At 41.6% G+C, this 26,043-nt stretch overlaps 3 protein-coding genes across 3 annotated transcripts; all 3 read right to left on the bottom strand.

The window, feature by feature from the left end:
- Nucleotides 1–1,643: 1,643 nt before the first annotated feature.
- Nucleotides 1,644–2,330, bottom strand: LOC144059558 (gastrotropin-like). The gene is made up of 4 exons (XM_077578718.1): nucleotides 2,168–2,330; nucleotides 1,934–2,094; nucleotides 1,777–1,866; nucleotides 1,644–1,703 (listed from the first exon to the last, which is right to left on the bottom strand). Exons 1-4 carry the CDS (start codon nucleotides 2,232–2,234, stop codon nucleotides 1,644–1,646), a joined length of 378 nt encoding a protein of 125 aa, XP_077434844.1. The 5' UTR covers nucleotides 2,235–2,330.
- Nucleotides 2,331–5,701: 3,371 nt separating this feature from the next.
- LOC144059457 (gastrotropin-like) lies at nucleotides 5,702–6,630 on the bottom strand. The gene is made up of 4 exons (XM_077578574.1): nucleotides 6,288–6,630; nucleotides 6,053–6,213; nucleotides 5,896–5,985; nucleotides 5,702–5,822 (listed from the first exon to the last, which is right to left on the bottom strand). Exons 1-4 carry the CDS (start codon nucleotides 6,352–6,354, stop codon nucleotides 5,763–5,765), a joined length of 378 nt encoding a protein of 125 aa, XP_077434700.1. The 5' UTR covers nucleotides 6,355–6,630; the 3' UTR covers nucleotides 5,702–5,762.
- A 525-nt stretch (nucleotides 6,631–7,155) lies between these two features.
- Nucleotides 7,156–25,693, bottom strand: ccnjl (cyclin J-like). Its single transcript, XM_077578776.1, has 6 exons — nucleotides 25,384–25,693; nucleotides 24,808–24,915; nucleotides 19,624–19,834; nucleotides 11,404–11,703; nucleotides 11,167–11,326; nucleotides 7,156–10,946 (listed from the first exon to the last, which is right to left on the bottom strand). Exons 2-6 carry the CDS (start codon nucleotides 24,883–24,885, stop codon nucleotides 10,430–10,432), a joined length of 1,266 nt encoding a protein of 421 aa, XP_077434902.1. The 5' UTR covers nucleotides 24,886–24,915; nucleotides 25,384–25,693; the 3' UTR covers nucleotides 7,156–10,429.
- Nucleotides 25,694–26,043: the final 350 nt, after the last annotated feature.

Below are 26,043 nucleotides of genomic sequence, written 5' to 3'. Positions count from 1 at the left end.
ACGGTCTTGCCTTCGTCTGTGTGTGCCTTTATTTGGAGTGCTGTTCATGTTGTACCCGGTTTGGCCACTGAGGGGCAGTTTGGTTCGACGCGGTCTGATACGCTGTTAAGTTGTAGCCACATTAGAGAGTAAAAGGAAAAAAGTCCCGTTCAAGTTATTACAATAAAAGTTGTTTTTTTGCAGCGTGGAGCCGTTCTTTTGAGTGATAAAAGTGCCGCAAGTAGCACGCTAATTAGCATCAGCGAGTCAGACTGGAGTAGATCATTACAATTCCTTGCGCATCTATAGATTGAAGCAAAAATCATTGCCAATCAAATCCTTTTGAATCAAAAATCGTTCTTAATCAAAAATCAATTCTGAATCGAATCGCACACCCCAAAATCTGTATCGGATTCGGCAGTCATGGAGAGTCAAGGCAAGACGAGTTTTTCGACGTTGAAATGCGCTCATTACTTTACTTAAGTTGAGCAAAAATTACCTTTTTTTTTAAGTAACTAAAGAGTTACTTTTAATAGTAACGCATTACTTTTTTGTGTAAGTAATCATCAGAGTAATTGAGTTACTTTTAAAATGAAGTAACTAATAACTGTAACTAGTTACTATTTTTTAGTAACGAGCACAACACTGGTTATTACCGAGGTGAGTTGGGAGAGCTCTGCACTTGCTACTAGCTCCTTAGCCAATAATGCTAATGCCAATTGTATTTCTTAGTGCGGTGAAACTGCCGAGCAGGCCGTCTGACATGACATGACATGACATGACATGACATGAACTCCACACCACACTTACACTTACACTTATGTACACCACAAAAACTTTGCCACATTCCAAGAAGATTAAAAAAAAAAGTGCAGTGGAACCTCCAACCGCTAAAACCGACTATTTGGAGTGGAACATTTTCCGCTTATTATATATGTATGTCATATATATTTATCCCATACCAATTCAAGTACTCAACTCTTGATTAGTCACCGATACCAAGTACTTTTGATACCTAAAAAAAAAAAGGCTTTCGCCTTTAAAACCCAAAAACGTCTAAATACGTTTTTTAAAATACTTTGTCCTTCACTCCCCAAAACGTTTTGTTTTATGTTTCAGCATACAGATGGCTTTGATATAGTTTCTGACATAGAGGTCATTTAATGATAGATATTACAAAAAACGGCCAGCAGGTGGCAGCAGAGTATAAGAGCTCAACCAGTGCCACGTTGCAACAAGCTCTTGTTGCCAGTGTTTTTAACAGGTTTGTGAATAATAATGACAATTGGCTACAGTATATTCTAATGCCAATTGCTGAAAAACAGAAACAGACTCTCTCTTCCTGCTGAAAGAATCTTTCTTTTGTTAGGTTCCACGTTTTTTTATAGCAATAGAACACAATAGTCTGTGGGCCTTGCAAAATTAGTCAAAATCCAGTAAAACAGACGAGAGAAAAGGGGGCTGCTTCAGTGAAAATGGCTGGGAGGGAATGAGTATGATTGGACAGGGGAAGTTTGGAGGGAGGGAGGTAGAACCTCCAGAGAGATCCTATAATATGTGACAATAGCAAAATACACAGACCAATAAAGATGCAGACACATAACTTGTTAAATTATTTTACTTTTTAATCATTATTGCAATAAGATTTTTAAAATGTATTCATATTACACCACTACTTTCTTGCTAATCATCTTGTTGGTAATCCCACCCGGAATGGAATTAATCTGCAAGAAAGGACAGACAATAAATTGGCGTCTTCACCGAATAATTCACGAGTGTAAATGTGCGCGTGCTCACCTCGGTTAATTTATCACCAGATACCTCAGCAGTGTAAACATATTTGGGGTACTGGATCTTGATTTTGCCTCCGTCCAAATTGATGGTGGTCTTTTTAGTGAACGAGGACACGTTAGGTGTAGAAGGGGAATGAAATGAATGGTTGATGGAATTTTACCTTGAATGTTGTGCCATCCAGATCATCGATTTCCGCCTCCTTGCCGAGCAAGAACGTGTTGGTCAGAGATTCATTCCCAAAAAACTTGGCAATCCTGATGAAATCTTCCTGATAGAGGTCCGTCACAATATCTTCATTTTCCAACTCCACCTGAGACGCCCCTGCACAGAAAATGACATCAATCAGTCCCTCTTTTTTTCTTTTTAAATGAATCAGCATTCACATGTTTCTTACCAATCGCCTCCAAGAACTCTTTGTAGTTCTCCCGACTCTCCAGCACGAATTTTCCGTTGAAAGACATGATGAAGACTTGTGCTCTGCTGACTGCTGTCCACAAGCTTGCCGCAACCGTTTTTATGCTCCACCGTCATGTGTTCTGTTAGCTTCATGCAAAACATCAGGCGGGTCCAGACTGCCTCACACAAATCCATGGAAATCATCTCATCGTCTCCAGACAGTTTTTCAGCTTCCAAAGCAAATTCCGCATTTTGAAAAGTCGTTTGCATTTTGGACGATATCATGATGTTCTCTCCGCACTTAAGTTTGACAGTTTCGACTTGTTTCTCAGCGAAATGTGCACATGTGGTTAGGTGGGGAGAACCCACCGATGTTGATTCCCTCAATTTGACATGTTAGAGTTGCTCAATATACGGTAACAAAATACTGTTTATTATGGGACTGCTGAGCGGAGCAAGCAGGCACACATTACTATCCTACCTAGGAAATGGGTTTATTATTGTAGATTTTTTCCGCAAAAATGCGGCCCGTACCGTAGATCGCACCGGGACAAATGAGGTATCAAACGATGCGGCTCGATCTGACTCGGTGCGGCATTACTTTTCTAGGAATTCCGACTTACCATGGCGACGCAATTCCCAAAAAAGTCCCCCAAAAAGTCCCATAGGAATGAATGGGAAAAGGAAAGACAAAATCACACATCAAGCGCCTTTTTCCAAGACACGCTGCGCGCGCATACGTTATCCGACCGATATGAATTTTAGCTCATTTTGTAGCAATTTTTCCCATCTTTAGCTCAGTGTCAAAAAAAATTTTAAGGAATGAAAGCTCTCCCCCCTGTGCAGGTTCAAAGACAGTGAGTGAAATAGCCTTCTAACATTGGTGTGTATTGCAAAGGCTTCAGTGGAGCAATTAGGCTTTGAGTGGCGGGAACCAAAAAATCTATTTCCAAAAGTTTCACTTCAACTCGTCACCATGGACACAATCTTTGCTCACTAGACATCAAATTCGCAAGCGTCTTCTTTCAGACAAACTAACTTTTATTTGGCTAAGGTGTCATTTAGTACCTTTATTTTCACTTTAAGCGAGGAGAAGTCGGACTTTTTGCCTATCTTTAGTTTTCAACCTGCTCTCATTTGGTCATTTGTCATCCGATTAAGAAAATAAGAACATGCTCGCGTTCCCCAAACCCTTGCCGTTCTAACGAGCCATTTCTTGAATCTGCATCTTGAACCGTTAAGTCGTGAGAGGCTTTTGTTCGAGGTGTGCGTCTCTCATTCATTTCAGTTGAATGTGGGTGCGTGACGTCTCTCCAGTATGTTAAAGTTCCAATGCGTGTGCGTGAATGTGCATGTTTCTTAAAGGGACAGTAAGATACTTTTAGTTTATGTTGAATATGGTTAACTTCCACATTTCTTGACCGATTCCAGTCGTTTGAATTTTAAACTGTTCAGCTCATTTACATTTATTTAAATACATTTTCAAAAAAAAAAAAAAAAACATTATTATTATTATTTTTAATTTATATTTTTTTAATTAAATGGAATGGACTGCTATTTAAATACAGTTTTTTTTTTAGCTATTACAAGTGCTACTACTAAAAGTCCTACTACTATACTACTACTTCTATTGCTACAAGTACTACATACATGCACCTTTCCACCTTGCAAGAGTCAGCAGTCCCATTCAAAATTTCCGCGGGAATTTTTCTAGTTGTAGATACAATGGAAAAGGCTCTATCGTATTGTTCGACTGTTAGCTTCTTCTGCATCTGGCAGAAACGGCTCCATTTGTTCTGGACATCTTTGGCATTCATTAAATAGTTTTACAAAAGTAAAACTATAAAATAATAATTTTACAGTATGACATAATGTATGGTATATCATTTGCCGTAAATTTGTTCCATGTTATTTAAGTGTATTGACAACGCGTGCATACATCAATCAATATCAAAAGACATGAAAATATATTTTTAAAAATATTTTTAAAATATATATATATATATATATAACATACAATTATGTACTGCATTCCTTGAAAAGAGATTCCACCAGATATTTTTGTCTTAATTTTTATTTCATTTTCTAGTGTAGTATATAAAAACTTTTTTATAACTAAACATAGTAAAGACCCCTGAGAATTGCCATTCACTTCATGTATATCTTTATTGGGATATAAAGTTACTTGTGTAGGCTATAGATATTAATTTTCACCCAAGTCAGACAAACTTCATTGCTGTGATTGTGATGTGTGACATTTTTTAGGTTTTTGCACTTTACTTGAGTATCACTTTTTCTGGCAAATCTTTGTAAAAAAAAAAAAAAAAAAAAATGTTGTTGCTTTTTTTATTGGCAGCATAAATAAAAACAAACTGTTTTTCAAAAACGATCTTTCTAATCTGAAAAACAAGGCCACGTACCCACTGAGGAAGGATATGAGCATCTGTGTGTTAAATTGATTACAATTTATTACAAAAGGGCAAAATGTATTCAATAAATAAAACGGACTGTTCGGGGGGGGGGGGGTTCTATTATCTGTAATAATTTCAGAACGACTTATTTAAAATGCATTGGCTCTCTATGAAATTTCTGATTAGAACTTAGTAGTATTATTCTCACTCGCTAGCAATATCTTATTATTCTTTTCATATTCATAAATACGGAAAACATTTTATATATATAATTAAAATGCATAGTTGTAAAACAATTAACATTTTTAATGAACACAAAACATGCGTGCATTCGTACCCACGTGCCTGTTCTTCCCCACATCAAACGACAGCAAAAATAATACAAATGCTGAAAATTGAAATGTTTGTGTCAATCAACGTAAGCATGTTGTCTACGTAAAGTCAGAATATTTTGTTACAGTGCTTGTATTGATTATGCAGTAGCAATTGTATTTTTTATTTATTTTTTTTTAAAGAGAGATCAATCTTGTTGAAGAGAGCTGCAGTAGCAATTTAAAACCACTTAGAGGCGCTCTCGCTCTTCGCTGAGTCACAACGGGATCATCACGTCTCGATCTATGACGTCAGGTACATATATGATAATATTCGCCAAAACAAAATGTAGAGGAAATGTTATACCTAACATCCCTTCACAGTTCTCTCTCACGCACACACGCACGCACACACGATTGTCTTTGTATCGTAGTGGGGACATCTCGTTGACATAATGCATTTCCTAGCCCCTGACCCCTAACCTGAACCATCCCAACTGGTTGCCTAACCATAACCCCAACCAAAACCCAATTCAAACCTAGACCCTAATACCAAGTCTTGACCCTCAGAAAGAGGTCTGAACTTGTGCGGCCCCCAAAAATGTCCCCACAAGGACAAGTCGGTCACGTCTACAAAATAAAATGGAACTGTAGACTAGTTGATATTTGGAATAAAAATGATTCCTAATTATTTAAAATACACAACTGCTCTTATTAATCCCCTAAATTTTCTTTTCTTATAATCATCTCCCTTGATAACCAGATGGATGGATGAATAGACAGACAGAAAAACACACGTGGACACAGAAACATGTTGAATGCTTGTTTATTAGGTTTTTAATGCATCTTGCATTAAATATTTTTTTTCATATTACTCTACTTCTCTCTTGCTAATCATCTTGTTGGTAATCCCACCCGGAATGGAATTAATCTGCAAGAAAGGACAGACAATAAATTGGCGTCTTCACCGAATAATTCACGAGTGTAAATGTGCGCGTGCTCACCTCAGTTAATTTATCACCAGATACCTCAGCAGTGTAAACATATTTGGGGTACTGGATCTTGATTTTGCCTCCGTCCAAATTGATGGTGGTCTTTTTAGTGAACGAGGACACGTTAGGTGTAGAAGGGGAATGAAATGAATGGTTGATGGAATTTTACCTTGAATGTTGTGCCATCCAGATCATCGATTTCCGCCTCCTTGCCGAGCAAGAACGTGTTGGTCAGAGATTCATTCCCAAAAAACTTGGCAATCCTGATGAAATCTTCCTGATAGAGGTCCGTCACGATATCTTCATTTTCCAACTCCACCTGAGACGCCCCTGCACAGAAAATGACATCAATCAGTCCCTCTTTTTTTTCTTTTTAAATGAATCAGCATTCACATGTTTCTTACCAATCGCCTTCAAGAACTCTTTGTAGTTCTCCTGACTCTCCAGCACGAATTTTCCGTTGAAAGACATGATGAAGACTTGTGCTCTGCTGACTGCTGTCCACAAGCTTGCCGCGACCGTTTTTATGCTCCACTGTCATGTGTTCTGTTAGCTTCATGCAAAGCATCGGGCGGGTCCAAACGGCCTCACACAAATCCATGGAAATCATCCAAGTACAGTCACGTTCATCACTTAGGCAAATCAATCACAAGCTGGTTTCTTCACCCTCTCAATGTCACACCAGAAAATTCTAGCAAGTTCCCGTGCCACAAACTTGGAAACTGCCAGCATTCAACACAGCTTGATAACAACAACAAAAAATCACGGATTAGATCAAATGCTACTTAGCACGAGTCGACTGACGTGTCAAGTGTAAACATTTATGCTTTCAAAATAGACAAGCTGCAAAATTGAGCCAGGATAAAGCCTTAGTTTATTTCGTGCTCTCGTTAGTCTTGTGGGGCTTAAGGATAGAACATTCCCGATTTTAGCCTCCCTAACAAAAGCCAGGGTGAGACAGGGAGGGAAAAAAAATAATGATTATCTGACAAACGACAGATTTCAATTTACAGGCCACAATGTAATGCAAGTGTCATCAATATGGTGCCCACGGGGACCAAGAGTGTAAGATCACTATTAATGATCATGTAGATATTTGAAAATTCAAACATACTAGCAAATATATTGAAATAAATTGCATATCGATATTTACCGTTTCTCTTACCTTTAAACAAATCATAGTGAGGCATCATGAACCTGATCAGTGTCAAGGTAATGTGAGCAAACTTATGTGATCCATAACAAGAGCTGCATCTAAAATACACTCACAACCACAACTGACATGTTTATTTTTCCATGGCACATGATTTTAAAAAAAAAACAAAAAAACACAATTTTACAATTCAGTGTCAACGCAAAACTATTAGTTGATACATTAAAAAAAAAAAAAAAGTAAAAATATAACATGGAAGTTTGCGGTGTGTGCGAGTCAAATCGGCACCAATCGCAAATAAAACACACAGTAACGCGCAAATCTAAAAACAAATACTTCCAGTAACATCTCTCCCTCAAAGGTGGTGGCTGCAATGTGCAACGTAGTCAGTGTGTTTGTACACCGCACTGCCCTCTAGTGGAGATGTAACACCAAGTCAGGTCACGCAATTGTTCCCAACAGAAAAACAGTGGACACAGTAATGGCTGTGTTCAATTCAGTCAGGGAGAAATAAACATATTGCACCTTTGTGGGAAGTCATGAAGAAAGAGCACATTGAAATCGGCATGGTGGTACGATATTCCCAAAAGCAAAACTAAATTCAGAAGGGAATGTGAAACTGTACATACAGTAAGTGAATGAAAAATACCCTTTTATCAGTGGATGAAATAAGTACTTGAATACAAGTCAACCCCAACATTTTCTTTATAATATATTCTATGCAGTCTCATTAGTCTAAACCCCATATTCTGATTTAATATTGCTTTTGTGGAATACGAGTTAAGCAGCACAATAAACCTGTTTATAGCCACTTTTGCCACTTGCTGTCGACTGAAAATGACATCACAGTAGCGCAGAGGTCAAGTAGCGACCAATCACAGCTCACCTGTTTCCCCCCTGAGTTGGGTCATGTGACATTCACAAGCTGGGCTGTGATTGGTCGCTTCTGCTTAACTCGTATTTCACAAAAGCAATATTAATCAGAATATCGTGTTTAGACCCAGGTTATGTGGACTAAAACTAAAATTCAAAAAAAAAATTCATAAATGAAATAAAATAAAAATGCTTTTAAACTAACAAACTACATTTTATTTTTACAAAACTAACTATATAAAACTAAAATTCAAAAAACTATTTCATTACCGAAATAAAATAAAAATGCTTTTAAACTAACAAACTACATTTTATTTTTTACAAAACTAACTATAATTATAGCAAAAATGTCCTTTGTTTTAGTCTTTGGTAATTAATTTAATACATGAGTCTTTGGGGATGATTTTAAAAGTGATTTGAAGTATATTTATATCAATATTAACGGGAATGGGGTAGATGCCACAAACTTCCGACTTTCACACATCAGCGCCGTTTCCGGTCACTGATGGCCGCGTTCCAACACTCCCCCCCCCCCAACCCCTTGGCGAAAGCGTGCGGGGCGTCTCAACTTTCTGAAAGGTTTCGGACAACTGAGACAGACACGCTACACACTCGCACCCGTCGACGGGAGCGCGCAACCGAGGGACACAAAGGCGGAAGCGCAAGAACTGGGACGCGGCCCAAACAGGAAACGGAAACAAAGCTGGTGTGTGAAAACCAGGAAGTCGGAAGTCCCGCCTCCTCGAGAAAATGTCCCACAGAAGTGACGTCATCTAGCAGCAGCCAATAGAAAAGCACCTTCAGTTGAGGTCGCTCCTCGGCGACAATTTTGCGTGCTTGACTTTTGGCTCGCCGACTTTTTCATTTAACTCAGCCAAAATGCAAGGCTAGGTAAGAAATGCGGTATTTTTTTTCATTTTACCATATAGTGTTTATTAAAAATTGCACACAAGTAATAAATACACTTAAAGGGGAAAAAAACTGCCGAAACTAAAACTAAACTAAAATTAAGCATTTTTTTAAATAACTAAAAAAATCAAAACCAACTAAAATGAAAATTGCCAAACTATAATAACCCTGATTTGGACTAATGAGGCTGCATAAAACATATTGTAAAGAAAATTTGGGGGTTGACTTTCCCTCGTCAAGTTCATCCACGACAGCCGGCTCGAAAATATAACACAGGTTAGGAGGCGAGCATCCATTTGAGGTATCGCCTTGGCTGGCACACGGAATCTGGATGCGTTTAAATTAACAGGAAGTGGAAAATTGGGGGCTTTACAAACATGGAATGCAATTACACGTGACTGGATGCAGATGTTTGTGTGGCCAGCTTTTCTTTTCCTTTTTTTTAAAAAAATGCAGATTTAACAAACATCCTCTTTAGAGGGAATACAGTACACTTTCTAACATCGCTGCTTTAATATATGACGGAATGACGGAGCAGATGTTTATAATGATCAACATTTGTGGGTTAAATGTTTCGAGGATTTTGATTACAGTGAAATGTTGTTTTTAAAAAATAAAATAAAACGCATGGCTGGTAGGTTCTCCCCAACCCTGACTTAAAGCATTATAGCACAACATAAAGGCAAGTGTTAGCTTGTAACCTGAGCCTGAATGACACAAAGGCGTTGTTCTCGGTTGGTATAAAAAAAATAAAAATAAAAGGTTTATAAATAAAAGCTATGGCATGTTCCAATGTAATATTCAAGTAATCTTGTTCAAGTCCCTGATACTTAAGTGGTTCATGTAAACATCATTTAACACAGACGGACGGAACCAGCAGTTCAATCGAAGGCAGCAGCAGCAGAATTTTCTATGTACACGTACACCACTTCCAGGTCTGCTTCCCCGTGCTGGTCCAACTCACATCAAATCTTTAAAACTTGGTTCGCCGTATGTTCGCTGTAAGGCTCGACTTTGGAAGCGGAGAGGAGAGATTCTTAAAGTTTTTTTTTTTTTTTTAAAGCGGGCCAGTGCAGACTTTTTTTCTTTCTTTTTTTTTAAGCTGTCGACCTCACCTGCTGTGCACCGAACAAGGAATTCTTCCGCCCCTCGAGGGGTTTAATGCAGTGAGGAATCCCCCCCCCCCCCCCGAGGGGCCCCTTCAGCCTTGATGCAGCCTACACGTGTTCGCTGACATGCACAGACTGAAAACACAAACAGCCCAAAGTTTGTCCTCACAAAAATCTGGTTATTTTGGTAGAATTTGTCTTTTCAAAAATATATATATAATCAAAACGGCAAAATATCCTTTTTCACAGCTTTGTTATTTTTGTTGTTGTACTTTTGCAAAACTTGGCACCGTCACGTCAGGGTGATGACTTCCACTGGCTCTCTTTTGTCTTTGGACCGCTGCTTGCGTTTGAGATGTCTCTGCGAGAGGGGAGGGATGGCGGGACGCGCCGAAGGTGTTGCCGTGGCGACGGAGAGAGAGGACAAATCCACCAGAGGCACCGGGGACGGCGGGAGTGCCGCGGCGCTCTCCCGCTGCCGTTCTCTCTCCGTCTCCTGGCGTCACCTGTCGAAGCAGCCGGCGGCAAAAGTGTGGTGGGCCCCCAGGTAGCCCCCGGTGTAGGCCACGCTCAGGCAGTGGCGCGCCTCTCCGGCGAGGGCCATCTGAACCGATATGGGGCCCTGGAGCGGCAGCGCGCGAGCTCCGGCCGCCTGGAGGCCGGAGGTCAGACTTGAATAGGAAGGGAAGGCGCCGGCGGCGGTCAGGCAAGAAGCCCCGCTTAGGAGCCCCACCCGGTGGCTCGGGAAAAAGTCCTGAGACACGTTGACCACGGGCCCCAGAGCGGGTGCGTCGGCGAGCTGAGACAGGGAGGGGGAATGTTGGGACAGGTTGGGGAAGCGGTCGGGCTGAAAGAGCAGCTGCGGCGTGGTGGCGGCGGACGAAGACGACGACAGCGGTCTCTGAATGGCCGACGGCGGGGAGAGGTGCGACGTTTGGCCCTGAGGTTGCAGAGAGGAAGCTCGGTGCGAGGGGGTGCACTTTGTTTTGTTGGCCTCTTTGACGTCGTTGTCGTGAGCACTGCGGGGAGGGAAGGCAACACCCGTGTCAATTTCTGGATTCAGAGAAAACAATCAAATGTGTCTTACGGCGTGATGGGCAACTGCCCCCCCGCCCCCCCCCCCCCAAAAAAAAGCCGATAATCAGCCCGTCTTATCATTTGTCAATGACGATCCCACAGGCAGGACCATAAGGAGCCAATTCCAAATCTGTTGCTGTCTGAGTAATTAGCATGTCTTACAGCAGCATGAGTTCAATGCACTGGGTCAGGTGGTCCCACGTGTAGCCGGTCAGTAGATGCAGCGCCGTAGTCCAGCTGGGGGAAATCTGCAGGCAAATGCGCGACGCCGCCACGCAGGCTGCGGCAACTTGGGACGGTCGGAAACTGAGGAAAGTGTGATCTGAACAAAACAAAAGAGCCAAACGCAAAGTTTTGTCCAGGTGTCCGTCCACAACAGTCCGTTAGCATCCCACCCACCTTGCAGCGAGACCTCCAGGAAGTAGTGCGTGTATTTGTCCATGAAAGCCTTGGTTTTGGACAGGGAGGACAGGGGCCAGCCGTTGTACAGATCTCCCTCTTGGACCGAGGCGTTGAGGTAGTAGTCGATGAAGTGGGCCGGCGTGGGCATGCACAGATTCCAGCCGAACGTCTCCAGCAGCAGAAGCTCCATTCGGATCAGATCCTTCTTGTTGAGGACCATGTTTAGATTACACATGAAGCCCAGTGAGTTCAGTTGCTCCAGTTTGGGTACTCTGTCCTCCTTCTCTTCAAATTTGCCTGAAAAGGAGCATAAACATCACAATCAGGGGAAACATCCTGGCGCCGGCTTGGCAATTTTGTTGAACGGCGAGGGGGAGGAGCTGTTATTTATTATGTTACACGGTGACACATGTAAACATGAAACACGTAAACATCATTCACTTATTTATTCATTTTTTTACTAAATTATTAGATGAACTTCAAATTCTAAAACCTTTTTAATTCACCCTTGTTGACACATATCCTTTTTTTTCGAAGGCCCTCAAGGACTTTTCACACTGCGCTTAGCACAGTATGTCGTCAAGCAACCCATTCATCGTACAGCTTTGACGAGAGACGGCTGATCACAAAAAAAAAAGAAAAAAAAAAGTGGCGGCGGAGGTGACAGCATATTGTCAGACTTGTACAGTAAACAATTTGTCTGTCAAAGCTTAACTCATTTGCTCCCAAAAAAGTTATATTTTAAAGATCCCCATGGTCCCAAAAACGTATTTATACGTTGTTGTTGTTGTTTTATGCTAGAGCATACAGAAGGCTTTAATGCAGCCTCTGAACTGAAGAAAATGGTAATGGTAGTAATTACAAAAACGGTCAGCAGGTGGCAGCAGAGTATAAGAGATCAACAAGGGCCATGTTGCAAAAAGGCTCTTTTCTCCACTGTATTAAACAGATGAAACTTTGCTATATTCTACTGCTAATTGCTGCAAACAGAAACAGATAGAAATATTCTTTTTTTCCAGACTAAAAAAGAGACGCTAATCTTTGGTAGCTTCCATGTTTTTACACAACACAATATTCTGTGGGCCTTGCACAATCAGTCAAAATCCCGTAAAACAGCCAGGAGCGAAGGGGGTTACTTCAGTGAAAATGTCTGGGAGTGAATGCTTAATTTAAACAACTACTTAATAGCTTGTCAACTACGTTATTACTTTAGCAAATGCTAAACGCTACCTTGGTTGAGTTTCACTTCAACAGCTGTAAACAAGTCCATGCACTCACCCCGATTCAACCTTTTTTGCTCAGTCCCGGCAGCTATTCAAAGCCTCTTTGTGCCTTTTACCTCGCACCGGTTCCACATTGTAACATTGGAAATACGATGCCAGAAAAGCTTAGCTTGCATTGGGTTTGACCGGCGACCGCTGTATTAAACTAGTAGGGCTCCATTTCCCATCATTCTTAAGACACGGAAGCAGGAAGTACAGTAGTTCCAGTTCCGGTTATGCTAGTGATTAGATGTGGATGAGATTGAGAACGCAAACGAGAAAGTAAAACAGGAAGAAACAAACTGTGGATCATCCCAAAAGAACCTACCGGTACATCCGGCTATCACAAAGCAAGCGCCTGCTTAACTCATTCACTGCCATTGACGTTTATAGACGTCAAATATTCATTTGGACTATTTCTATTAGGTTAACATTTTTTGTGAACAAGAGTTTGCAAACATATACATTTTTATTGTACGTTTAGAAGATATATAAAATGTGTGATTAATCGTGAGTTAACTCATGAAGTCATGCAATTAATTACGATTAAAACGCTCCTAATTTTTAATCATCTTTTCTTTTCTATAATCGCGTCAGGCGATTAAAATTTTTAATTGTAATTGATCGCATGACTTCAATAGTTAACTCACGATTAATCATAAATTTTATATCTGTTCTAAATGTACAATAAAAATTTTCATACTCTTATAACAAAAGTGGAAACAAATGTTAAACTAATAGAAATAGTTCAAACGAATTTTTGACGTCAATAGCCGTCAATGGCAGTGAATGAGTTAAGGTGAGCGGATAAATTGACGAGCACTGAACATCTGGCTGAAGAGGAAAGCCAGCAAGCTAGCAAGTGCATGAAGGCATCACCATGATGCTCGTTCAGGATTACGCTCGATGAATAAAGTCCGCGTCAGCCCTCATGCAGCCTCCTCGCTGACGACGTCATTACAGCAGTGCCATCGTGGAGAGCACGCACACCCCCCCCCCACACCTCTCATTTCCATAGCAACTGCCCAAAGCCTCAGGGGTCTGTGTGACCAACGAGGACGCAAGATTCCGCCTTCATTAGGATCAGTCAAACGGGCATGCATTAAGATCAAACTATCAACGATGACCACGCAGCAGCATGTTCGGCAGACCTCCTTCAGCACCAACCAATGGCTGCTCCTTCCTACCAAGTGCGAATTTTAGCACTGACCTACTGTTAAATGGGGGCAGGCTTGGGGAAGGGGGGGGAGACTGACCAGTCTGGGTGAGGGGGCAACTGCAGCTCAACTGGCCGCGGGGGTAATTAGCGGAGAGGCAGTAATGGCGTCTCTCCGCCACAACAGGAAGCGCGGCGAAACGAGGCCGTTCACACTCGGCGGCGCTCGTCCCACTTGCCACATTCTGTCACCCTCGTACCGTCTTGCTCGCAGGGGAGCTGTCTGCTGCTGCCGCACGGCTATGTCCACACAGACGGATGCCGTAAAAAAAAAAGCCATCAATACCCCCAATGTCCACATGGCCGCAGCCGCTTTGATCCTAAGAGACGACGGAAGTCAATCTTTCTATTGTGCTCTTTGTCTTTTGGGCTCCTGGACAAGGTAAAATGCATGGAAGGTCAGCTTTCAACAAGAAAACACACGCACACACAAAGCAACTTGACAAAAGCCTACGTTCACGATGCACTCTCGTTGCATAGAACAGCTTTTGTTGATCGTTTTTAAAATATTGTTTCCCAGTCAAAAATCTCTTTCGACATACATATTTGACGTCAAGTGTTGCTTTTACTTTAAAGGGGGATGTCAACCTTAAACATTTCTTGACAATAACATGTTATATGTGACCTCACTAGTCACGACTTTCTGATTAATAACGCGTTTGTGGAATATGAGTTGTGCAGCAAATTCCAGCCAGTTTTGCCACTTGCTGTGGACTGACGATGACATCGATGTTGCTCAGGGCTCCGGCAACGACCAATCACAGCTCACCTGTTTTCTGAACGCAAGCGGTGATTGGTTGTTACCTAAGATCTGAGCAACTGTGATGTCATTTTTACTCGGCAGCAAATGGCAAAATGGCCGCCTTTTGATATTGATAAAAACTGCTGGATTTTGCTGGATTTTTCCACTAATGCAATATTAACCAGAATACTGTATTTAGACTAACCAGAATACTGTATTTAGACTAGTGTGGCTGCATAGAACATATTATTGTCGGGGGGGGGGTTTGACTTCCCCTTTAAAATTATGCGCCATGCATGTTTTGCCATTTTTGTTTACCCCTGCTTGCAAGTGTATTTCTGGTGGGTTACACGCCCGACTCACAGACTTTTATACACGCACATATGTACACACACACACACACACACACACACTTTAGCGTTTTCGCCGCAGAGACAGAAAATAACGTGAAAACGCTGCAGAGAAAATAATGTATTCAAGTTAGGCTCGTTTAGCGAGTGGCACCATAAGATGGCCGCCACACAAACAAGTAGTTCCTGTTCTTATTCGGGCTTTGAGCATTTTGTGCATTTATTTACATGGCCTTTCGAAACATAAACATTGCCTATATTCGGGTTTTGAAAGGGGCTATCAGCTAAATAGTTCACCTGCCATGTGACAGAAAATCAACTCAAGTCAGCAATAACATATTCAAGTTACTGGAATATTTGTTAAGCAGCAAGATCCAGCAGTTTTTAGCAATTGCAGAAGGCGGCCATTTTGTCACTTGCCGTCCTGTCGAGTGATAACGACATCACAGTTGCTCAGGGTTTAGATAGCGACCAATCACGGCTCAGCTTCAGAAAACAGGTGAGCTGTGATTGGTCGTTGCCTGAGCAACTGTGATGTCATCTTCAGTCGACAAGTGGCAAAATGGCCGCCTCCTGAGACGGATAAAAAAACGGCTGGATTTTGCTTCATTACTCAATATTCCAAAAATGTAATATGAATCAGAATGTCATGTTCAGACGAGTGAGGTCACAAAGGTCGACTTCCCCTTTCATTGAATACAGTAAATGCTCATTTATTTCTAAAGCTTCACACATGTTGTAAGGCTGATGGCATACCAAGACAAAGGCCAGCTTTGTTTTGCCGCGATGGAGCCGGTAAGGTGCATTCCAAGCCAGTTAGTTCAGCCTACCTGGAATGCAGGCGAGGAGATGATCCGATCTGAAGTCAACGGCTCGAGCAGGCGATACAATTTCGAAATGTTCAGCCACTTCAAGGACAGGACACCTCTCGATTTATCATTCGCACCACGTCCACAGGTGGCGGCAAAGATGAGGCCGAACAGGCCGGGTAAACAGGGTGGGGGTTAAAGGTCAAGGGTTGGGAAGAGGCAAGACCAGCATGGAGGGGATCTTCCCAGGTGTGCAGTCCGGAGAAGGAGTGGGGCGAGGGCAGGGATTTGAAACCCGAGTGTTGTTTCTGCTGCTCGACAGGAGATTGCGGGTACCTCGACTGGCATTTCAAGAACATCCTTCTCAATTCTGAGCATGATTAGATGATTTCACCTGTGAATTCTTGTCGAATACAGTTTAATTGGTGACTTTTTGAACAAAACTGAAAAAGGCGATCAAGACTACAATTTGAAAAAGAATGAGCTGTTGTTTATGTGCTACATGAATGAGGACTTCACGAAAACTATTCATTTAAAATACAAACGTGTTTTGGAAAGAAATATCCACCCTTTTGCTTCATTCTTTCTTTTTTTTTTCCTCTTTGTGTTGACGTCCACGGAGGAATTTCCTTTGCCCGTTCTCCGATCCTTTCATTTGCCGCCTCATCTTTCATCACGAGTGTGAAATTGCTCACAGCTCCATCATAGAATCTCCTTGTTGCGGCAGCTCTCACAATGCAGGTCCAAGTCGACCCCTGACCTTTGATGCTAATGGCCAGTGAAGTGGCCACGAAAAAGCTAAGAAACAGTGTGTGTGCGTGTGTGTGTGTGCCACAATTTAGCATGTAAATGCTGATTCGAGTTAGTATTTTATTCTTAACTGGCATTCTGCGAGATTATAATCATGCATTCAAATGAGAGCCTGCTATTGTCAAAAAGGATACAGAATGGTGGTGGTGGGTCCCTTTTGATATACATTTTGGGAGACCCCACTGGGTGGTTGAGTTCCAACATATCCCGCTTTGCAGCCCCCCCCCCCCCCTCCCTTCCTCCTGTTTAACATCAGCCGCTGACTTGCCTTTGAAGTAATTCCCAACCGCCCCAAGGATGGTTGGGCTGCTTTTACTGGCCCGCCCTGTCCCGGGACTGGCCTGCTATGCCTGTCCGAGACAAGGTGAGAGTATCAAGTGGAAAACAGACCCGGAAGCGAAAGGTAAAAGGACACCACGAGTCGATCTTGATTGTGTGATTAGTGTAAAAAAATCCATACGAGCTAATCACGAGGTTGCCCTAGCGACCGACATGTCACTTAGCAATGTTAGCTTGAAGTCGCTGCCATGCAAGCACACATCCTCCCTGCTCGCAGTCTGCGTTCCCCTCCCCCCTCTCCGACAAGGGTCTGCCTTGCATGTCCTGCTTGCATTGACCGGCTTTTGTTTGAGGCCTGACTCGGAGAGCATATGGCAGGTGCCCCCCGGCCCTCAGTTCCTCCCCACCCCGGGGCTCGGGGGCCTGTGCTGGTGCAATGTGTATAGTCAATATCCCAGAGTTTTTGCAGGATGTTCTTTTTGTTGTTTGCGATTTGGGAATTAGTTTCAGAAAAAGCATCAATCAACAAACTAATGAGATCTAAAGCTATATTGAAATATCAGCCGACTACTTTCAAGTAGCAGAATATCTGAAAGAGCTTGACCCCAACTTGCAAACTAAAACCACAAAAAAAAAAAAAAAAATCATATAGATCTTGAAATAATTGTTGGAGCCGGTCTGTGTGTCTTCATTTCTTTCTGCAACACACACATTCAAGTCAGGATGTGTGATCATTCCAGGACGTCACAGCCTTCAAATAAGAAGTAACACGACATTCCTCTGAGGAAAACAGCAAGGTCCCTAAATAAATGCTTCCAACAGCCAATAACATGAATTCCCAGAGGTGGGGGGGGGGGGTGAAAATCAGACTATAATCTTACTTCGGCCAAAGAAGCTCATCCATTAACAAACATCCACCCAGAAAGACACAATGCAGTAACAGGATTAAGCTATGACAACTGGGAGGGCACAAAGGACGGCGCGATTAATTAACCAGAACATTTTGAAGCTTGATAATTGGCCCAGATTCCAAGGCAAGCCCAAGACGGATAAAGTTAAGACAACACCTTCATCAATCACGGCGGAGACTACCTGGAAGACGGCGGGGTGGGGCAGAGGAAATCGGCCTCGTAACCAAAACTCCCAATCAAAAGATTCTATTTTTGAAAAAAAAAAAGAGCTCATCCATTACAAAACGCAGCACAAACGCTGTCCGGATTTGTCTTGACAGCATCTATAATATATATTTCTTTTCAGCATAACCTTTTTCTGGTTCTCATTCTAATCCATCCCACCGAAGAGAAGACTGATTGCAAAGCCTGGCCTGGGCGTCATTACTCGCCCGCACACAAACGCGGGCCGTACCCTCCCAAGCGAGTGGGCCCCGTTCCAGACACCATCATTAGTCTAATTACCCGTGATGCCAGAGGTTTTGCCTTCGACGAACACAAAAAAAAACTCTTAAGTCGGTCAAACAGAAACACAATTGTATGATTTTTGTATGAAAAGCTGGTATTAGTAAACGTCTTTTGACTGTTTTCAGGACTTGCATGCGGTGTTAGCTGACATACTGAAAACAGCAACAATAATGAAAAGTGGATTTGTGTGAAGCTTTGGGAAGTTTGATATGCAGTGAACTTCGTTTATCAAGTTGGGATACATTTCACGGCGAAAGTCTGAGACACATAATAGTTTTTTTTCTAAATAGTTTTACTCCTCCCACACGCTTTAAACACATTTATAACTAGTCCCACATTCAAAAAACAAATTGCAAGCACAAAATGTATATACAAGCTACTACACCGATTATAGGTTTCAAACCTGCGGGTCAAAGGGCCATTTGCGGCCCACTGAATGATATTTTGCGGCCCCCTAACATGACATTTAAGTTTAATTTAAGTTAGTCCGAACATTTTGTTTTTGTATTTTTTCCTTTAAAAAAATTGGATCAATTGTGGGCTACAATAGACACACGCACAAACATCATCATATAACATTGGTGGCTTGTCCGGAATTTGAACACGGGACCTCTTTGCATGGAATGCAGAATTCTGAGAATATTTACTGTTGATGAGCTGAAATTCCAAGCATTTGGACAATTTTGAATTAAAAAAAAAATATATATATATATATAAACAATTCATCAATTATCAAAAAATAATCATCGGTTAACTCATTCACTCCCAGCCATTTTCACTGAAGCAACCCCCTTTCGCTCCCGGCTCTTTTACTGGATTTTGCGAGGCCCACAGAATATTGTGTTCTATTGCTATAAAAACATGGAACCTACTAAAAGAAAGATTAGTCTCTTTTTTATCAGGAAAAAAAACACGTTTATTTCTATCCGTCTCTGTTTCGCAGCAATTAGCATTCGAATATAGCTAAGTTTCACCATTATTCACAAATCTTGTTTAAAACACTGGGGGAAAGAGCTTTTTTGCAACATGGCCCTGGTTGATCCCTTTGACTCTGCTGGAGACGGAATGTTTGCTGTGCACGCTGTGACATATCTTGAAAGCACAGCGAAAGGTGTGGCCCTCAAGAAATTCAGACATCAATCCTGTTTATATTCTCAAGAACCGTTAATGTCCTGAACTGTTATCAATACAGATTGAGAAGATTGGATGAGTTTTTTTTTTTTTAAACACGTGAACCGCTTTTTTTTTTTTTTGCGGCTGCGACCTGATGCGTAAGCTTCGTCCGACTGCAACTTCTGTGCGCTGACTTAACAATGAATGAATGGACTTACTGGCTAAGAGCAGACATGAGAGGGCGATGACGTAGAGCTGCTTGACGGCCACGTCGTAGCGGTCCATGAAGAGGTCCAGCAGGTAGACGGCCAGGTGGCGTGCCGTGGGACATAACTGGTAGCGGTTGCTCAGGATGGCCAACAAGTCTGCGAAGTAGCGACGCATGCCAATCTGCGGCGAATGGGCTCGGTAGACGGGCAACTTCAGCTCCTGGGGACGAGAGGGAAAGAAGGCGTCAATGGCGGGGGAGGGGCGTACAGGAAGTAGCGGCAGAGAGATACGGGGTGTAGTAAACTACATGCATAATAATGGCGAGTTGTGCACGTCTCCCGCTGACAACATTTACAGGAGAGGCGGCTGTGAGGTTGAAATAATCGTAAACCTCTGCCGACATCACATCTTGATGATGGTGTCAACTCATTTCAGTTTCATTTATTTCTCCAGCGTTGCGGCGGCGAGGAGCTAATTTGGGTCACTGGGGAGGTCTCACACTATTGGGCAAGGGTGTTGGTGTCTGTGTGTGGTTGGTTGGGTTGGGCTGGGGGATGGGGGGGGGGGGGCTTTCTTCCCAGAGATTGAGAAGTGGATAGAATTAGGTTTCACCCCTAGCACATCTTCTATGCATGTCCAATTAGTTGCGTGTGTTTCAAAGTGGAAGGAAGATCCTCAGGAGCATTAGCATTGAATCTGCCTCGACGTCTCCTCACTTAGCCATAAAAAAAATAAAAAATAAACTAAGAAAGCGCAAGGCTCCAGTTTGTGTATCTTCCCCGTGGCATAGTTGATATTTTGTTTTGTGCAAACTCACAGAGGAGCGTCGTTCGCGCCGCTTAAGATGCTCGGGGCCGAAAATATTTGTGCTTCCGAAATTGTTTTGCTCTCTTGGAAAGGCAGTCAAAACAAAGGCTTTTGATTTGGATTTATTAGGAGGTTGCGGATTGTTGGAGTAATCCTATTTGAAAATTGCGAAGGGTCTTTAGATGAGAAAAATCACGTCAGTGATCTGTGGTAGGCTGAACAGAACATACATTTCTATGAGGGCCAAATGTTCACACAAAATGTTGCCTATTTATCTCGAACGCCATTTAAAACAAAAACAGATCATCAGTGTAACTCTTCAATGGAATCCAAAAATAAACACCCCCCCCCTCTTCCCCACCTCCCTCCCCCCAAATCCAAATAAAGCACCCCCCCCCACACACACACACACACACTCTAGAATCCACCATACCATCCAGTCCGCCCCAAACTCTCCTCCCACTGCTTCAGCTCCTGCCTCCCGTCCATCTGTCTGTCTGGGGGTACAAGGGCTGCAGGAGACCTGGGGAAGGGGGTGCCGTGAGAGGTGCCTTTGTGGGGGACCTGCACCATAATTAAGGATTCCACAGCTGCCTCTGGCTGATTTGCATGTCTGATAATTTGCCACATGCTCCACGGTGCCACTATCTCCCACATCAGGGCATTAGCACCGCCGCAATCGTCATTATGGCTGCAGCAGACTGTGTGTGTGCGGCGGGGGGGGCATCGTGCGGGAAACCACAAACACTGCATGAAGGCCTTTTAATGCTACAAATTCCACTACAGTTGATTTGTTTTCATTGCGCTTACGCTTGAAATTACGCACACGCAATCAGCAACTCGCCAGCGATTTAGTCATTGGAAAGTAAATCATAATCTTCATACTGAGAAACAAATGTTAAATATGATTAGTAAAATTCCACAAAAAAAGACAAACAGTAATAGGCAATGAGCACAAACTTCATCCAGGTTGATTTTTTTTTTTTCGATAGCCATCTTAGGCATGTACTTGATTTGTGAAAGAAGACTTTTTGTCATGTGATTCCGATGGACACAGGACGAATGTATTATTACTACATTTTGCTAGACAACATATTTTTCAAACTATAAGCCGCTCTGGAGGATAAGTCGCATTTTGGATGGGAAATGTATTTGACAAAAAAAACGAGACTAAGAAAAGTAGAGCTCGGACTCGCACCAAATTGTTGTGTTTGGAAATGCGCTCCGAGCGCGCACTGCTTCACAAAAAAATAAAAAATACTATAATTATTCAAATCCTGGTGAAATTTAAACTGTATTTGTATCAACTAAATTTTATCTGGAAGTAACATGCAAGCTACAAATGTGTTTTGCAATACAAATGACAAATCTGACCAGATTTTCATTTAAAAAAAAAATTGGCATTTAAAGACAAATCATATCCATTATCCTATTTGACTATTTTCAATTAAAACAATTAAATTAAAATAAATTAAATGACAACATTCTAATGGATCCTGGTTATTTCACAGTATCACAATCTAGCATGTTCTATTCAACTACTGGAATACATTAAAGTGGAAATAAACCCAAACATTTTCTTTACAAAAATAATATATAAATAATATCTCTACAGTAATATGTTCTACGTAGCATCACTAGTCTAAACATGGTATTCTGATTACAAGCTGAGCCGTGATTGGTTGTCGCCTGAGCAACTGTGATGTCATTTTCAGTCAACAGCGAGGGGGCAAAATGGGTAAAAACGTGTGGATTTTGCTGCTTAAGTCATATTCCACAAACACAATATTCATCACAATGTTGTGTTTAGACTAGTGGAGATGCATTAAACATATTATTGTAAAAAAAAAAAAAATTGGAGGTGTCTACCCCTTTAACCAGAGTGAATATGGCTGTCTTGTGTTCCGGTAATTTGTCTACTTTTGGACAAGGAAATGTTTTGTCAAAATGTAAAAAAATAAAAAAATTAATAAAAAATAAATGACCTCAGTACTTGTAAATAATTATCTTTCTTAAAATGATGCTATGGCCACTTTGTTTTCACTCCAGCTTTAAGTAATTATTATTATTATTATTATTATTATTATTATATAGCACTTTTCACAGAGATGACCCAACAAGTGCTGTACATAAAATACACAAACATTAAAGCAGTTAACACCAGAATTAAAATAGAAAGAAAATTAATACAAAATGAAAATGTGCTTGATTTTAACCTGGAAATCGATCATTTTTGGCTTCAGCTGCATACACACATTTACAATCAATGTATGATTAATGTTGAAAGCAACACGTCCATTTAAACTTTAAAATGGGTCAGCATTAAGTTCTAAATGCGGCAAACTGTGTGTTGCCTTCATTTCCAAACTAAAATAGGTCTTAAGATTTTCAGACGGCAGTGGAGAACTTCACCACTACATTATTTTCGGCCTCTGTGAAAATAAGTCTTGTGTAACAGGCTGCTCTTTCCAAATAGATGCATGGAACCCGTGCCTCAGACACGGGCTGAAGCAAATTGTGTGTTCCCCCCACCCCCCAACTCTTTGCATGTGATGCTCTTCTAAAGCCACAGTAGTCGAACACAACCCATCGCCAACGGTCCATCTCGGTTCGGACGTTCCGGTTTCTTTGCAGCTCGGCCTGCATACGGCTGACGGCTCACTCTGAATCACAGCCGGCGTTTCTGAACGGACGATTGCGCAAGAGGACGTCTTCGTTTGTGCTCAAGAATATTACTATCAAAAGCTGACGCCTTCAGTTCACAGGATATCTGAAATAGTCGTTTATAATCTTGGGACTCAGTGTGACGCTGGCATGGACTTGAAGGTGCCAGTCAGGTGACAGATGTCTCCATTAAAGTGGCATGGGGGAAGAAATAGGACCACGCTTAAGGTTAATTACGACATTCCCAATTAATGAGCCTCAATTCATCCATGTAATCCCATTTAGATTATTTTAAATAGACAACTGGGCCGTGTAATTATATTTTTCCCTCCAACGTTTAAGAACGTGGAGCATCCTAAGAAACTTTGTAATGTCTCCACAGCGGGAAAAAAAAACATTAAATACATAAAATCACTTCTGTTTGTTTCTTAACACTTACCAACAAGATAGGAATCACAAGAACAACATTTAACTATTCGACACTAAGTTGGCCTGTAGTTAGTATTTGTTTAAATTTACAATAGACAGGAATTTTCAAGTACAAAACATTTAAAAAAAAAAAAATAATAATAATATTATGCTTAGGATCTTCAGCAGCACAAACGTTATGTTACACGACCATCCACCACTGTTGTTGTCAATGTTGTCGTGCTCTCATTCGAGAACTCGGACAACCACGTGATTTTTGCTAATTGGATTGAATGGAGTTTCAAGGGCATCATACTACGTGACACTGAACAGCAATTATTGTTTCATTAGGAATATTAGGAATATATCGGTGCTGTATCCGCAATACCGTGGCCAGTTAGGATTATTTTTAAAAAGGGTTTAAAAAAAAAAATCACCCAATATAATTGGTCCTGCTCTACTTAAAGGCAAAGGTTGCAGTAATTTTGCTATATATGTTAAAAATGTCTGCATGACGTGACAGTAGAATAATATGAAAATGTTTTAGGGAAAATAATCCCTCTCTAACCCCAATTCATGCCTCTAATTTAATTTTCAATTATTTCTTTCTCACGGCAAGAAAAAAAAAAACAAGGCGATCAGAGAGTTTAGAGACAGAAGGCGTGACGGAGGGATGTGTCAATCATTTGCTCGCATGCATCACCCGTTATAGTCTCGTGGGGATGGACGGACAGAGGTTCTCACAAAGGAGACTTTTATACAGTAGCTTCTTGGCTGGTTATTTAACTCTGTTAAGCAAAAAAAAAAATGTTTTTAATGTACTTAAAAGCTCTCTACTTCATATCATGGGATATAAAAGTGGTGTTTGACACGTGTTTGAAACGACTACATAGAAAGCCACTGGTTGAACGCCTCTCATGTTCTGCTTGTTTTTGTTGTTAACTTGTCTTATGAAGAGATTTTAAATTGATCACCCCATGTCATGTTTGATCTACCGTACTGTAAAGCTTTATATTGTGTTCAAAGTAAAAAAAAAAAAAAAAACTTCACTAAAATAGATACTTTTGTCAAAGCTGGAACCGAATTATTCACGTTTAAGTTATGGGGGGAAACTATGCTGAAAATAAATGAACTTTTCATTTAGTAATTACGAGAATAGACTGTTGGGAAATTGTAAATGTAGGTCAGCGCTTCTGAAAGGACTTTGTAGCACAGACAGCCGACCTGAGGTAAAAGCGGGACTATCTGTTTCTATATCGGTGTCCTGTTCATGCTATCAACAACGCAACAGCTGCTTGGCAGGGTGAACTCACCTTGATGCGGAGGGACTGATGGATGTCTGCAGCGAGCTGTCCTTTCCACCATTGCAACTCCCTTTCCATTTTTCCCATCCAGAGGAGACTTACAGGATCTGCTTGGACCTGTGTTCCAAAACATCGAAATGACAAGTTGACATGGGTTATTAATAATTATGACATCTCTTTTTCTTCTACACTACTTTATGAAAGGCGTTAAAACGTGGATGGCTTTCAAAACATCCTAATCGAAAAAGTTCATATTTAGTGTTAGTGTGAGGCTATTTGCGATGATGGGGAATTTAAATGGCTCCACCACGCTGCTGGTTAATTAATATCTGATAAGGCTTTTAATACACATCCACATTTTCGGTTAGCTGTTCTAACGTGTTAGCAGCACACACACACGCGCACGCACGCACGCACGCACACAACATACAAGTTAAAGAGCCCTCAACAGTCGTGTAAAAAAAAACGGGGCGAAAATGAGCACGTCGTGATATCACTTAGCGCCTCGACTCAGACACGTTTAATTTCGTTTTGATTATAACGGGAAAACTTTCCATAATCGACATGGTTCAACGTGCCACTCACCGCTCCGACGGGAATGTCCCCCCTCAGACCCCTTTGTCTCAGTCCGACATCCTGAATGAGACAACTCCGCTTCGGCTCAACTTTGAAGAAAGCCCGCTTTAATGGGCGAAAAGGCCCACTTGGAATACTCGGAACAAGTTCGCTCAAAGTCTAGGATTCCAAATCCCGGCACGGACCGTTTTGCGTGCCGTGTTGACACTTTTACCTACGATTTTCTCCGCGAAGCGTCCGCTGTAACAAAGTCGCCTGCTCGGCTGCACCAGCTGCCGCCGTTGCGGCGTGAGGCTCGTGCGCTTGGCGAAAGTCCTTCCTGTGGACTGGGAAATGTAGTCCTCTTCAACGCGGTCTCCGTTAAAGGACTACAAATCTCTGGTCAACTGTCACGGTTTTTTTCCCTCAACGTTTTCTTTGATGGCTATAACAAAGACATAATCCTTGTTCAATGTATTGTTTTAATTGCGCCAACATAATAATGTTAAGTTTTTATTGACAATATTTAACAAACAAATGTTGACTATTGTGGCAGTAAAATGTTATCTTGTATTGGGTAAAAAAAATGGCTGGATGGATCAAACATAATACAAAATAATAATGGAAGATCTTTTTTTTCTCTCTCTCTTGTGGATTGTTGGCTGATTTGTATCGGTTGAAAATATGGAA

This window comes from Vanacampus margaritifer, chromosome 10 (assembly GCF_051991255.1).
Source record: "Vanacampus margaritifer isolate UIUO_Vmar chromosome 10, RoL_Vmar_1.0, whole genome shotgun sequence".
NCBI lineage: Eukaryota > Metazoa > Chordata > Actinopteri > Syngnathiformes > Syngnathidae > Vanacampus > Vanacampus margaritifer.
This window is presented reverse-complemented; position numbering and strand designations above follow the sequence as displayed.

Coding starts and splice junctions, on each gene's coding strand:
- LOC144059558 (XM_077578718.1), bottom strand. CDS start 2,234: ATGTCTTTCAACGGAAAATTCGTGCTGGAGAGTCGGGAGAACTACAAA. Junction 2,095..2,167: donor AGAGTTCTTGGAGGCGATTG/GTAAGAAACATG, acceptor TTTTCTGTGCAG/GGGCGTCTCAGGTGGAGTTG. Junction 1,867..1,933: donor TGGATGGCACAACATTCAAG/GTAAAATTCCAT, acceptor TTCACTAAAAAG/ACCACCATCAATTTGGACGG.
- LOC144059457 (XM_077578574.1), bottom strand. CDS start 6,354: ATGTCTTTCAACGGAAAATTCGTGCTGGAGAGTCAGGAGAACTACAAA. Junction 6,214..6,287: donor AGAGTTCTTGAAGGCGATTG/GTAAGAAACATG, acceptor TTTTCTGTGCAG/GGGCGTCTCAGGTGGAGTTG. Junction 5,823..5,895: donor CTGGTGATAAATTAACTGAG/GTGAGCACGCGC, acceptor CCTTTCTTGCAG/ATTAATTCCATTCCGGGTGG.
- ccnjl (XM_077578776.1), bottom strand. CDS start 24,885: ATGGGAAAAATGGAAAGGGAGTTGCAATGGTGGAAAGGACAGCTCGCT. Junction 11,704..19,623: donor CTCATGTCTGCTCTTAGCCA/GTAAGTCCATTC, acceptor GCTCCTTTTCAG/GCAAATTTGAAGAGAAGGAG. Junction 11,327..11,403: donor CCTGGAGGTCTCGCTGCAAG/GTGGGTGGGATG, acceptor TGTTTTGTTCAG/ATCACACTTTCCTCAGTTTC.